The sequence below is a fragment of the Rhea americana genome, unplaced genomic scaffold (genome assembly GCF_003343005.1).
Source record: "Rhea americana isolate MKP2758 unplaced genomic scaffold, rheAme1 scaffold_42, whole genome shotgun sequence".
NCBI classification, from domain to species: Eukaryota; Metazoa; Chordata; class Aves; order Rheiformes; family Rheidae; genus Rhea; species Rhea americana.
In genome coordinates, this window is record NW_028186557.1 from 6,264,701 (window position 1) to 6,278,388 (window position 13,688).

General features: G+C 53.6%; 2 protein-coding genes across 2 annotated transcripts in view; both read left to right on the forward strand.

Moving 5' to 3' along the window:
* Positions 1 to 11,729, forward strand: part of TRIM9 (tripartite motif containing 9) — a 74,449-nt gene extending 62,720 nt beyond the window's left edge. Inside the window, exons 9-11 of the mRNA XM_085314984.1 lie at positions 7,249 to 7,552; positions 9,126 to 9,288; positions 10,922 to 11,729. Coding sequence (XP_085171110.1) covers positions 7,249 to 7,552; positions 9,126 to 9,288; positions 10,922 to 10,984 — 530 coding nt within the window. The 3' untranslated portion in view covers positions 10,985 to 11,729. The remainder of the gene's footprint in view (positions 1 to 7,248; positions 7,553 to 9,125; positions 9,289 to 10,921) is intronic.
* Positions 11,730 to 13,193: 1,464 nt separating this feature from the next.
* PYGL (glycogen phosphorylase L) overlaps positions 13,194 to 13,688 on the forward strand; it is a 10,361-nt gene continuing 9,866 nt past the window's right edge. Inside the window, exon 1 of the mRNA XM_085314985.1 lies at positions 13,194 to 13,202. Within this exon, the coding sequence (XP_085171111.1) occupies positions 13,194 to 13,202 (9 nt within the window). The remainder of the gene's footprint in view (positions 13,203 to 13,688) is intronic.

Sequence of the window (13,688 nt, forward strand, 5' to 3'; positions counted from 1 at the left end):
AGAGGTCTGGCTGAAAGCCCTGGCCTTGGTGTGCTGGTCACAGTGGGATGCCAACAGCTGCTCCCAGGAACAGGTGCCCAACATACTCCTGCAAAGAACAAGCAGAGAAGACACAAGTGTTCCAGTTGCAGTAACATTAGAGCCTGCAGGTGGGCTGGCTCCTGGCCTGCTTTCCTCTGTAAGATTTCTGAGATGGCTTCTGAGTACCTCAAGTGTCACCACTCTCTGTGGGCTGTCCAGCACCTGGATATCGAGAGTGAAGGATAAACTCATCCCATGTGGAGGCAGAGAAGAGGAGCTCTTCAGTGCTGGGGGGGACTGTCCCTGCTTGCTCTCCAGTCCCAGATCTTCACTCCTGCTGGTGACCTGGCTGATGGAGGGATTCAACCTCCCTGCTGCCAAAACCCTCTGCTTCTTTCTTGCCTTTCCCCAGCCATCACACTGACAGCCTGCACTGGGGAAGAGTTGCGTGCCCACGAGCTGCCTCCCTTCCCACTGGCTCTGAATGCTGGTAGACTGTTCTCATGAAGAAGACAGGCAAATCCCAGGAAAGGTGAGGAAATGAAAAGAAGCTAGAGCTGGGGAAGAAGCAGCTGCCAGCCCTTCCCAGGACCTGCATTTTGGAACAGATGTCCCAGAGCATCTAGAAGGCTTCACTTGGGTCATTGCAACGAGTGGAAGGTCTCCAGACTCAGCAGCTCTTGGGGCAGGCCCTCAAAGCCTAGTGACAGCTTTCTCCAAGCAGGCCAAAGCAGCAGATTGCATGCATCGTACCACAAGGCCTGATTGCTAAAGCCAAAAGAGACGCTGATTACAGGGTGGTTTGGGTGTGAGGAAAGAGCTTGTGAGTCCCTCACCCTTCTCTCAGCTGCTCTGAGTCTCCAGCTCTGGGCATGGCTGCAGAGTTTCAAGGTGAGTGTGGTTTTGGCTTCTCGTTTTCAGGTGCTGCCTTTATTGAGATGCCAGCTTGGGAGTTTTAGGTTTTAGGAACAAAGAATAAGGGAGAAATACCTGGATTGGCACATCCTATCCCTGCCCCCCAACCCCTCTCAAGTTCCCAAATTTGGCTGGCTCTGCTAACCTCTTGAGCAGCAGCTCCCAGCGGTTTCTACCACCTGCCTGGGATGGAGATGTGGCAAAGCAGTTTGAGAACTCTTCCCCAGCCTACTCAAGTACCTGAAGCTTTCTTTTTCTTTTAAGCTCTTTCTCAAGGTGTGAAAAGCCCAATCCCTGTTCTGAGGTTCAACTTAGTCACCTAGCAGCTGTGGAGTGACCTTCAGCAGCAACCAGACCTTGTTAACCACTATCATTTGGAAAGGGCTGAACAAGACAAGGGGAAATACACTGCAAAGAGCAATAGGAACATAAGAGTCATCCTGCTGGGTTGGACCACAGGTCTCTCGAGCCCACTGACCTCGCTCAGCTGAGGACAATAGGAGACACTAGTTAGGGAGAGCTCATGAGCCTGGCTACTCTATGGCCTGTTCCCCTCRCTGTCATTAGATGTTAAGGGCACATCCCTACCTAGTCTTGAACTCTGTTTAATGACCTGATGTGCAGTAAGCCATTTCTGAACCCACTGATGCTCCTTGTGCCCTATTGCTCCTGCAGCAATAAGTTCCAGAGTTACAAACCACTATGCAAAGAAATACTTTCTTTTATGTGTTTTAACATGATTTCCAGCTCAGTCCATATTCACAGCTGAGAGAGACAGGAAGGCTGGGAATATAGTGCCTGGGAGTTTATCTGATTTAAATGTGTGGAGGATGGTGGATTCTGCATTTTCATGTTAAAATACCACTTGACAAGGGCTAGGGAAGGAGTTACAGGAGGTAATTGTGACAGTGGGGGACTGGATTTGATGACCCAAGAGGTTCCCTCTAGCCTGACGTTTTGCTGTAAATCACATGGGTTGAATTCTTATTGTAAGGCTCAGATGTGTTTTGACAGGTACAAAGAGATACCAAGAACACAACATCCTGAACAACCTTTGAGTAAGGTGGGTGCTTGGTGATACATAGGGTAATACGATTTAGCACAGCCCTGCAAAATACCTTTGCGACATTACCAGCTCGCTAGCAAAATGACACATCTAGCSTTTATGCCAGTAATTATTGTGCACAAAGAAGGTACAAGGCTTTTATTAAAGAAAAATGAGAAGTGTGTATGGTAACTTGTGAATTTTTCTAGGTGTGTTTCATTACTGTGAAGAGTCGCCGGACTCATTTTAAGGAAAAGTGTATTGAATTTGTCTTGATGACATGGGAATATTGTGGAAGATGAAAATATGTTTGTTGCTGATACTCTSAAAGGCAAGGCTTTCCCCAAGGGTATCACTGGGCTGCACGGCATTAGACATTTCTGCTCCACGCACCATGCGCTCATCTACCCGCACGCACTCTGCAGCAGAGCAGGGGCCRTGCGCATTAAAGCACCTGTGCTGTGGCCTGCAGCCTGGTCTCAGGAACGGTGTGAAGCCATCCAGCAGACCTGGTTTCTGATCTCTAGTTTGCATTGATCTTACGTTTAGACACGCAGTCAGAAGAACAGACCCTCCCTTTTCCAGTGCCTTTGGAAAGATTGCAGCTTCGTAGAATGAGTCCTTTCTCCTCCACCCTTAATCTACAACCCAGCTTTCCGGGGAGATCCTACTTTGAGCTAAGATCTTCGGCCCACCAGCTGAGCTTGCATTCTTCTTTACAGTCCCTGAATTCAGCCGGTGAGCTGAGTACCTCTGGCATTTCCTCTCGATCTGTGCTTCTGGGCATCTCCAAAGTATTTGTTTGTTTTGTTCTGTTTTGTTTGTTTTTCTCATGACATGCGGATGGCAGGGGGAACTTGTTCTGTTTGTCAGTGGCCTGCTCCTGACGCCGAGGGAATTTGGATGGTGTAGTTCTCGTGGTGTATTCATGTGTATGTACCAGCACGATCAATCTGAGGCATGGGGTGACYGAACAGCACAGTAATTCCTTATGGGAGTGCTGTTCTTTGCAGGGCCACGTCTTTATTGGCATTTTGGCAGTAGTGCTGGCGTGGATGAACTATTTTGCACAGCCAGCCAGCAGAGCAGATTCCTGATCTCTAGTTTGCATTGTTATGTTTAGACACAGTCAGAAGAACAAACCCTTCCTGGAGGAGATCTGTGRGGATATTTTGACAGTTTGCTTTCCCTCTGCAGCCAGAAAATGCAGCCTCTGCTGTGAGATTTTGTTCTGTGAAACTAGTTCACTCAATTAAATCTAGACCTAGCAGACTTCTTAAGAGAGAAACAGCTCTAGACAGAAGCAAGGTCTAGCTAAGACTGTAAGAATCCAGTGCACAGACCTTTTGCAGTCTAGTTTCTTAAGACACTGAAGATGTGAGCTCTCATCAACTCARCTTTGAGCAGTGGGCTCAGCTTTTGGAAAAGCAGACCTGGTCGTATTGAAGTCTTGTTTGCTCCAGAGCAGAGGAAGCCACTTCAGTGACACTTTAACCATCTGGAAGCACCCACAAGCGCTTTGCTTGCCTCCTTGTGCCTGGTCTTTACAGGCTGTGGTGGGACATAGGCAGTACAGACAGAATGAGTGACTCTATGTGGCAGCCAGCAAAGGAGCGACAGGCGCGGGACATCTCTCAGAGCTATTTTCTAACCAATCTTTGCACATCTTCTGTTGCTAAAGATCCTGGGCCCTGATTCTTCCGCCACACTGAATTTACACCACTCCATGGGCTCCAGTGGAGTAATTCATGGCTTCCTCTGGTGTAAGCCCAGGAAGAATGGGGGTCCCTGATTGTTTTATTTCCATCCCATAACCCGGAATGAGGAATGCTGCAGCATGAGCGTTGCCAGAATAACCGGGGGCACTGCTCTCTATCAGCAACTTTATTTTCTTTGTGCTTTTTATGTTTTTTCTCATTGTACTGCTATGCACTAATGGCTTGAACTCTGTTTCGTTATCGGACGTTTCTTACTTTGTGTCCAGTSTACCGAGATCGCCTGTGATGGCTCTGAGCAATATTTGTATGTGGAGTACACGGGCTGGGGTGGTGGGGAAGGACAAAAAAGGGGGTCTTGAATTTGCTAATGTATCCATGCTGTTTTGCAGTCAGGTGAATTTGTATTACAGTGAAGCACGGAGACCTTGAAAACCACTCTTTGAGAAGGGGCACGGGGCGCGATTCATTAAAACGGCCTCAGCGGGCACTGCTTGGTGCCCTGCCAGCGGTGCTCTGCGCTGCGAGGAGCATGGCAGCTGCAAGGGCGTTCTCACCAGTGAGCAAGTCAGCAGGGCTTGGAAAAGGCCTGCTTTTTTTTGTCCAGTTGTAACTGATCACAAAACTAGACAGGAGTTTATTTAAAAAACAGTACCCTTTACAAATGCCCTGGCCAGGTCTTCCACGCAATGCCAACGAGAGGCTTCATGTTCCCCTCTCCTCCTGGCAAGAACAAACTGCTGTAACAGTTCCCCGCTGCAGTTTCAGCTCTCAGGAGATGTTTGCAGCCAACAGCCAGGACGTGGYGCAGTCTCAGGAGGAGGGAGGAGACCCCTGACTCCTCCTTCAGCCACAGCTACATCCTAGGGCCCTTCAGTTCTTCCCAAGGGTTTGGACGTCAGGCATGGGCCTCCGGAGACCCTAGGCAGAGCTGCAGTCCAGAGCAAGAGAAGCATTTTGTGCTTGTCCACTTTCCCTGAGCTCTCCTCGCTGGAAGCGGCTCGCTGGAGTGTGCGGGTTGTGCCAGGAAGCCGTAGGGCATCTGTACCCTAGTCCTGCCGGGGAGGCTGTGGAGCATAGTTACTCCTAAAATGCAGCAGACATGGATCTGCTACCTGTAAAATCCAGCACAACCATCAGCCTTAGCCGCTTTGCTCCTCTCTTGTTCAGACTCCAAACACTTCAGGRAGACTGCCTAGAATAACTAGATGGTCCCTATCCCACACGAGATGCCAGTGACTGCTCCTCTTTTGCCCATCCCTTTGCTTACAGGAGTATGTTTTAAGTGGTTCAGTTCAATCTAGAGAATGTTTACCAAGTGGCCAAAATACTCTGGCATTGCTAAAAGTTCCTGCCTCTTTTCTGGAGAAAAGTCCAATGCCRCAGGATCCAGAGCTTATAGAAGTCAGATTTCATGCTCTTGAAGGCTGTAGTAGGATCTGGCCATGAAAGACTGTTAGTTCAACAAGCCCAACAGTCAGCACCTGAAATCACAGGTCACACTTGCAGCTCCACTCCCTGCTCTTTGGCTTTTAATGAATCAGGCCTCCAGTGGTTGGTTGGATGCTTCATTAATGGTTAAATGCTCATGAACATCAGGAGGACAGTTGTTGTTTCTTAGCTTTGATGTGTGAAATGTAGTATCTCTTTATAGGATGCAATTTTGACACACAAGCAACACCTTACTCTCAATTAGGCAAGTATCTTTATTACAATTAAGTGGCACCTACTCTATGTTGCTCGTCCTTTTTTTTTTTTTTTAATCTGTATCTTTTCTTTGGTGAGTGAGCCGATCTCCTGTGCATGCTTGCAGGGCTCTGTCCAATGTCATAGCAGTGGCAAATTCAAATGAAGAACGGTCACTGCTGTATGATGTCGTGGCGTTTTAAGATTTTCCCCTTCATAGTTTTAAAGAGAAGCATGAAGTCAGTGCTGTGGAAAAAGGCCCTGTAATTAAGAACTGATCCTTCCACTTGGAGCAATGCGTATCCCAGTTCAGTGAGGGTACTTGAACATTTGCCAAATAYCGTGTAGGTGATTAGCCTCTCTGCAGCTAATTGGAGCGCTCCTGCTAGATGYGTGTCTCTGATTCAGACTCTTGACCTGATTATTCCGGGCTGTGAAAACTTGCATTTCCTTCTGCGTTCTCCTGGAGAAGCAGTACTCAGCAGCCTGCAAAATCAGGCCCATTCGTTCCTCCTGGATCCCTTTAAATAACATAGCACGCTCCGTTCCTCAGGCTGCTCACACGCCGTGCGGTGTAACATGCGTGCCGCTTGCAGCGCGGGTCCATCCCAAGTCCCTCTCTCCACAAATGTCAGTGTTTGCAAAATATCAGAAGACTCCTGCACTCCCTGGAGAAGCAGGCAAGCAAAAATCGTTTCTGATTCCTTCTTTCACTGAATGCCAACTTTACTTCCTGTTTTCTTTCCTGCATGCCTTTCACTGGAATGACAACAGTTGACATTAAAAAAATGGTGGCAGGTACGGAATCACTTCTATTGAGTTACAAAAGTGGGCATCCGAGTGCATGTGAGCCGTCTTGTGAAATGAGCCAATAAATTGATGAACAGATCTCACCAGTGTTTTATTTTTCAAGACGTATTTACCATTGCAGGCATGAGAGTATTTTGTGGATATGTCAGTTCACATTTCACTGACCACTGGAGAAAACCACCTGTGAAACTTGGATAGTGGCTTGTGAAACCCTGTGCCTCTGTGTTGTCGAGAACATGCCACTGTCTGTCAGRTTGCCAGGAACTGAGTCCCGTGCATTTAAACCAGCAGCTGTGTTGGGTCGCGGAGGTTCTCGAGCGTTTGCCAGCGTTCCTATGAGCTAGATCCTGTGTTACGTGTGGCCGGTTGCTCCATAGCGAGGTTCCTTGGTGTTGCGTACTGTTTCCGTAAATGTAGACCTATCTGTGTGCTTTCAGTTCCTAGAACTGCCAGCCCTCAAACGCACACGCACAGTTTATCTGCTCTTCTTCAGTTCCCCTCCCCGCGCTGGGTTTGACCCTCCAAACCATTGCTCACATGAGTAACTTTAAATCATAAGAGCCAGTATTAATATTTACATTACACTAGGACCCAGAGACCTGACCAGGATTGCAAGTCTCCTTCTGCTGGGGACAAATTTTAAGAGATTGTAAAGATCCCGGAGGCTGGCTGGCTGAGACAGACGGACGGTGGGAGGGGACAGCGGGGGAGCAGCAGGAGCAGAGCTCAGCTGAGTCCCAGCCCTGGCCGTAGCAGCTCAGCCACGCTGGCAGGCTGCAGCTGCACAACCTCAGGCTGCCCGTAGTTTCCATAAGTGATCCCACCTTGCAGATTCCCCTTGGGAGCAAGGAGCCCTCTCCCATGCATAGTTGCCACTGAAGCAGCGCTTCTCCTTGCTGACGTACTTGGTGATGAGCAGTCCCAACCACAGCTGCAGCTTGGAGCTAAGTGTTGGCCCTGCATGGAGCATGTGCTGTTTCTTGTCCGGTCCGTGTGGCTTGGTTGCTGAAGTTTGTGTGCCTGCCAGACTAACCTGATGTTGTTTGTGTGTTCCAGTTGCTTGGTTTTCTTTCGATCCTGCCTCTGCACATGCTGACATCATCTTTTCTAATGACAACCTGACTGTCACCTGCAACAGCTATGATGACAGGGTTGTGCTGGGGAAAACGGGCTTTTCCAAAGGGCTCCATTATTGGGAGTTGTCGATTGATCGTTACGATAACCACCCTGACCCAGCCTTTGGCGTGGCACGCATTGATGTCCTGAAGGATGCCATGCTGGGCAAGGATGACAAGGCCTGGGCCATGTACGTGGACAATAACCGGAGCTGGTTCATGCACAACAATTCGCACACCAACAGGTATGCCATCTGCAGTGGGGTCTTCCTCCTCGAGACCACAGCCCAAACTCGGCCCTGATAGAAGAGTCCCTGGCTTTTCCAGGGCACGCACAGGAGGGCTGAACTAACTCCTAATCGCCCTTCCTAGGGTATGCGTTCTTGCCCAACGCACAGGACAGTCCCTGTCTCCCTGGTTGTGTCCTGCTCCAACTCCTTCTTCCTTGCATACTGTGACCTGTTCTTGTGCTGCCCCTTCCCCAGGCATGCACTGCACCACTGTGTAACGCTCTCCTCCAGTTAACACCCAAAGCCTTATAATATGTGCAACAGGAAAATGTTTTCTGCGTTTATCCTTGTGCCACAGCTAGCATTCGCTTTCCCGGTGGGCCGGTGGATGCGGGGACTTTAAAGCTTGTGGTAGCTTGGGTAGGGCCTAATATCGTTCTTCAGCCTCAAGGGCCATTCCGTGGTGGAGTCGGCAGGTTTTGAAGCGGGCCCTGCAGGTCTGTTGCCAGGCCTACTTGCTTTCCTCCAGTTGTGTTGCTGTGGCTGCTCTGGTAGACAGCTTTGCCCTCAAGGATGTGTGGTTACAAGCAGAGCGCCTTTGCAGAAGGCTTTCAGGAAGAGGTTCCCTTGCCTTTATCCAGACCAGGCTGAGGAGAGGCGAGCAGCATACCATGGGGTCTTCACGCTCCAAAATGTCTGTTAGTGTTGGGGTCAGTGTCCTCCAGAGTCTCCTCTCTTGCCTTCACAGCTATTCTGCCAGACACCCTGCAGTGCCAGGGAGTGCTTTTTCTAACTTATCAGCCTTTCTGTCAACACTGTCCCCTGCCAGACTGTAGCAGCCTGACAGTTTTATCATCCCTCATGTTCCCTGCTCTCCATGAAGATTATCTACACAGCAAGGGGAGTTCCCATAGCCAACAGTCAGTCCAGCTGGTATATAAAGCTCAACCCAGAGAYATAACAGTTCCTTGCACAAGGTGCTTGCTAGCCCCAGGGGCCAGCAAGTGCGGCTGTGATGGGTTCAGGTCATGGCTTGGCTCCTATGTAAGGTGTGAAGTCAGCATCATCAGCCTTTAAGAGGAGGTGGCTGTAGAGTCAGAGGGATGTTTCATGGGACACCAGAGCCCTGGTGTTAGTCCTGGAGCTACTCGTGCAGAGATTCCCATTGTCAGAAAGAATGTGATTCTTTTGCTGCTCTCAAAATGATTTCCACTCTGTTCTAAACCAGATGAGCTCCCACGGACTCCTCTTTCCACTTTGTTGACTGCAGTTTTGCAGTGACAAAGGAGCCCATCTTCTTCTGAGCCCATCTTCTCCTAYGTGACTCAACCAAGCATGCAATAACCATGAAGTGCTGCTCTCAGGCATGGGGAACCTGACAAACACACAGGGGCTGGAGTCTGGCCAGTTCCTCTCTAGATGACAGTACTGTACAGGCTACGTGCACCCAGCATGTTGTCCTAGGAATGGAGTTGTGGCAGTGGGAGACAAGTCTGTGCCCTGGTAGGGGCTGTAGCCTAAACCATGAGCAGGGAGTATGGTGGACATTAAGCACAGAGATGCCCTCATTTTCTTCTTGCCCCTGCAGAACCGAGGGTGGGATAACGAAAGGCGCCACAGTGGGAGTGCTCCTTGATTTGACCAGGAGAACCTTGACATTCTCCATCAATGAGGACCAGCAAGGGCCTGTCGCATTTGAGAACCTAGAGGGCCTCTTCTTCCCAGCTGTCAGCCTGAACAGGAACGTGCAGGTATGTGCTTTAACCATGCTGTGTGGAGGAAGGGCCTTARCAACAGCAGCATATGCTCCATCTGAGCTTGCTGGCACCCTAATGTCTCTGAAGAACTCTCTTCCTCTAACACTGCCATTGCTGCARCTGGTGTTAGTGCTGTGCAGCATGGGGAATTCGTGGAGTGGGGACCTTGGGGAGAGCAAGACTTACACTGTAAACTACCAGAGAGTCTCTAAAATCAAGACATACCTTTCTGCAGCAGCTGCTTCCTCTGGCCTCCTGCTGCAGGTTTCTCCATCAGGGCTGATAAGCGCTGGGATTCTTCCAGCTCCATTTGTTTGATGGGGTTTGWGAACTCTCTTTTCTGATACTACCCCCAAGGAGCCCCGTGGCTCTTATGTATCTCCTAGGACCCATATATGAGCATTAACAGGGAGAAGGGCATGTTGTAAAGCCTATTTTCTGCTGGGGAGTTCCAGACCCATCTTCTTTCCCTTTCTGCCAGTCAGCTCCTCAGAGCATCACCAAGTGGGGCTCTCTGAGCCTATCTGGTATTTTCATCTTTCAGTTTTCCTTCCTTGTCTCTAATCTCTTCCGTGCTGTCATCTACCTCAAAGAGTCCCTCGTGGTCACTGTGCCAGGCTTTGGTACATCCACTCCCTCACCTTTTGCTCTGCCAATACTACCGAACTGCCCAGGTCCATCCTAGGAGACACGGGGTGAGACTGCCCGTAGCAGATGACTTCGGGCCCCTAACGCTCCTTTCCTCCAGCTGGAGGAAGAAGAGGGCTGCCACCCYTATCCCGAGCTCCCCGCCAGCGCTGCAGCACAGGGAGTCGCATTGCATCCCCCTCCACCCTTGCAGCAGGCTGGAGCTGCCCTGGCTTGGGGAAGGGCTGGCGGATGTGTGACGTGCCCAGGACCACGCAGGCGATGCGGGGGGCGGGGGGCCGAGCCCAGCAGCTGGCCGTACGCACCAGGCTGCTTTTCCCCTCCCGGGGCTCATCATCCGTGGGCCTGCAGTGGGCACTCCCCCCCACAGCAGGTACGCTTGGAAACCGTGTCCGAGAAACATGCCCTTCACCTCCTGTTTGATTAGAAAACGTTAAAGAAGCCCATCTTGCTTGCACGGCTTTTAGAGGTTGGYGTATTAATTTGGTGTGGTAAAAGTGTCCTGCTACTTGGCAGGTTTAATTTCTGCCACAGTTCTCTGTCTCACCCGAAGAGATGAGCACCTCTGCAGAGCGCCTCTGCTTTCCGGCCGCTCGGCAGGCAAGCCAGCACTCRAAGTGCCCAGGCGGTCGGCAGGTCCTGCGGGACGCAGGTGAAAGGCTGCTGATAAACCCCAGCCGCCATTATCCTCCTTCTTCGGAGGTGTATGAATAATTAAAATGACTCTAATTAAGATGGAAATAATTGTATTCTAGACAAAGTTTTCTATGCATTTGCACCTGAAGGGGAAAATGCTGCTGTTCGACAGCAGGGATTGTGCTTTCCCGCTGCCAGGTCCTGCTCCCCTCGCAGCCGGCTCTTGGGTCCACCCGCGGCAGGGACCTCGGTGGGGGCCGCGAGCCGGTGCCGGCGGTCGCCCGTGGGGCCGGAGCCGCGCGGCACGGCACGGCGCGGCGCGCTCACCCGGCTCTCGTTGCAGGTGACGCTGCACACCGGCTTGCCCGTCCCCGACTTCTACACCTCCAGGTCGGCCATGCAGTGAGGACGCTCGCGGGGCCGGCCGCCTCGCCTCGGGCCGAGCTGAGCCCGCCCGCTCCTCCGGCAGCGAGAGGCCTGCTGGGGAGCTGGAAGATCTTCGCTCAGCTGGTAACCGAAGACCAGGGCAAACAAAAAGGGAAAGAAGAAACCGGCTTTCGGCAGTCCCCGTTCTCCACCCTCCAGCGCTGTCCTATGTGTGTGTGCTTTGCTGTTTAGCTCTTTCGGCTGTTGAAGTACCTAGGTAGCCCGAGATATTACTCTGTGTCCGCGTTTCGGTTTGCTTTTATTTATTTGATTTGGGGTTTGCAGGGGGGAGGCGGGGGCAGTTCTGTCGCGTTCCAGCTGCGGCGTCAGCCGCGCTGCGGCCCCCCTGCCAGGCCGAGCAAGCGCAGCGCTTCCGCCCGCGCCGGGCGCGTTACTTTGCAGGCTCTTTCCTTCCCTGTGGCCTTTCTTGCAGAGCACCCTCGGTCGCCTTTGCAGGCGCTGGTCTCGCATCGCCGGTGAGTGTCCGGAGCCCGGCGGGACGCCCCGCTGCCGAGCCGGTGGCGCCGGCGAACGGCGCCCGTGCGCGTGTTCCCCCGCGCCCGCGCGCTCCCTTCCAGCGCCGGGGCGGTTTTGCCGCGCCGTAGTTACGCTCGAGGGCGGTCGGGGCCGAGCGCCGCGCTTCGGCCGCCAGCGCCGGCGGGTCCCCGCGGGGGAGCGGGTCGTTAACTGCGCATCTGCTTCTGCCGCTCGTCGTGTCCCCGTCCCCGTCCCCCCCCGCTGCGTCGCTGCGCGGCTCGGTCGGCAGAGCCGGGAGCCGGCCGGTGCCCGGACGCTCGCAGCGCCGGCGGCCCGACGCAGCGCTCGCGCCCGCCCGGCTCCCCCGGAACAGCGCCAGCAAACACGCCACAGCCATACGCCGGGGAGCCCCCGCTCGGCTCGTCGGAGATTAGCGTTTATTTTTTTATAGTTGCCGTATTAAAAAAAGAAAACAAAAAAAAAAACTAGCCTTAAAGATCTACCTGACAGTGTCCTTTCTTTCGCAGGAGAATTTGTTGTGCAGCGAGGGTCCGACCGGGAGCCCGGGGACGGGGACGGGGACGGGGAGGGAGGAGAGCTGGCCCCAGCCCTGCCACTCGCTCAGGCGTTGCCTGCWCCTCGCCGGCGCCTCGGCTCCCCGTGCGCAGGGTCTCGCTTGCGGGGCGGCGGCGGCCTCGCGCTCTTTGGCGCGCTCGTCCCCTCCCGCCCCGGGTGTCCCGGGTGTATCGAATGGGTGCTATCGCGGGCGCACCGCCGCCGCCGCCGCTCTCGGGGCTGCAGCAGAGCCGCGTTGCGGGCCAACGCCGAGCAGCTCGCCGGGGCGGCCGCCTCGCTCCGGGCTCCTTTCTCAGCCGTTACTCCCGTTCTCGATGATGTTTCATGGTGCTTATTAGACTCCTAGTGACTTGTAACATGTAGTTCCCACTGTACTGCGATGATAGCTGCATACAGCTGCTGTACTAAAGAGAAGTGTCATGTTTGCTGTTCTAATAAAGGACTTTTCTGACGGACCGGCGGGGCTCTCCGGAGCGTCTCTGCGCCTCTTCGGCCCCGCGCTGGGATTCCCGTCCCGTCCCSCGGCGCCGGAGCCCCGCGGGGCAGGAAGAGCACGGCGCCGGCAACGCGGCGGGTGCAGTGCCCGCGCGCCGAGCGCGTTGTGAGCTCAGCGAGCACGGTCGGCCGCCAAGCCAAGCACGGCATCCCCGAAGACGAGGGGAGGAATCGGCCGGCAGGCTGCGAAGCCCAGGGCGGAYGAGAGGGACGAGCTTTAACTATGCTGGTCGGAAATTTTTCCCCTTTGCAGCCCGGGGCCGGGGGGACGGAGACCCCCGAGCTAAAGCGGCAGCAGACGTGATCCCTGCGGGGCCGGGAAGGGCTCGTTCGAGCGATAGTAACGTCTGCTTTGGGTTTTGTAAGAGTGCCCCAAGGGAGAGGTTTAAAATGCTCTGAGCTCATTATGGGATTGAGTCCAGGGCTGAAGCAAAACGCTGCCGCGGGAAGCGGTTGCATTAATTGCATTAATGGCTCAGGCTGATGCTCGCCCGTTCCGCAGGGGGAACCTGCCCAGGACTCTGCACGTACGGGAAATTGCGTCCCGCGCCCTGGTAAGCYGAGCCCCTCCGTGCCGGCCTGGCTTACTGGCTACGGATATTATCCGTACCTGTGGCAGGATTTCAGCTGTGCTCGGAGACATGGTGCCGGTACGGTTTGCAAAACCGGCCGCGCGCTGCGTTTCGATGCACCGCGGGCGGAGGGCACAGCCTGGGCGCGTGGGGAACAGCCTGGCACCGGTTTTCCCTTTGCTGGGAAGCAAGCGGGCAAACATCTCTTTCCTGGCCAAAACCGCACCGAGAAACGCTAACAAAACGCCTTGCAGACCATCGAACCCGAAGGGCCGCAGCGAGCCGGGGTCGCCTTGCGCACGGCCGCGCTCGCYGTCGCGGCAGAAACCTCCGCGTGCAACAGGCAGCTTAAACACCCCGTAAGCACCCCGCGCGCCGAGGCCGGCTCCCACCGCGCTGCTCCCCGTGCAGCATTACCCGCCGCGGGTTTAAAGCCCTGCTGCGCGCTAAAGGACGCGCTGTCCTTGACGCCTAAGCAGCCTTTCCCGGCAGCGAGCCTCTCCCCGCTCCGCAGCTAGCGTCTGCCGACGAGGAAATGCCGCCTAAGCTCCCGTCCAGACGCTA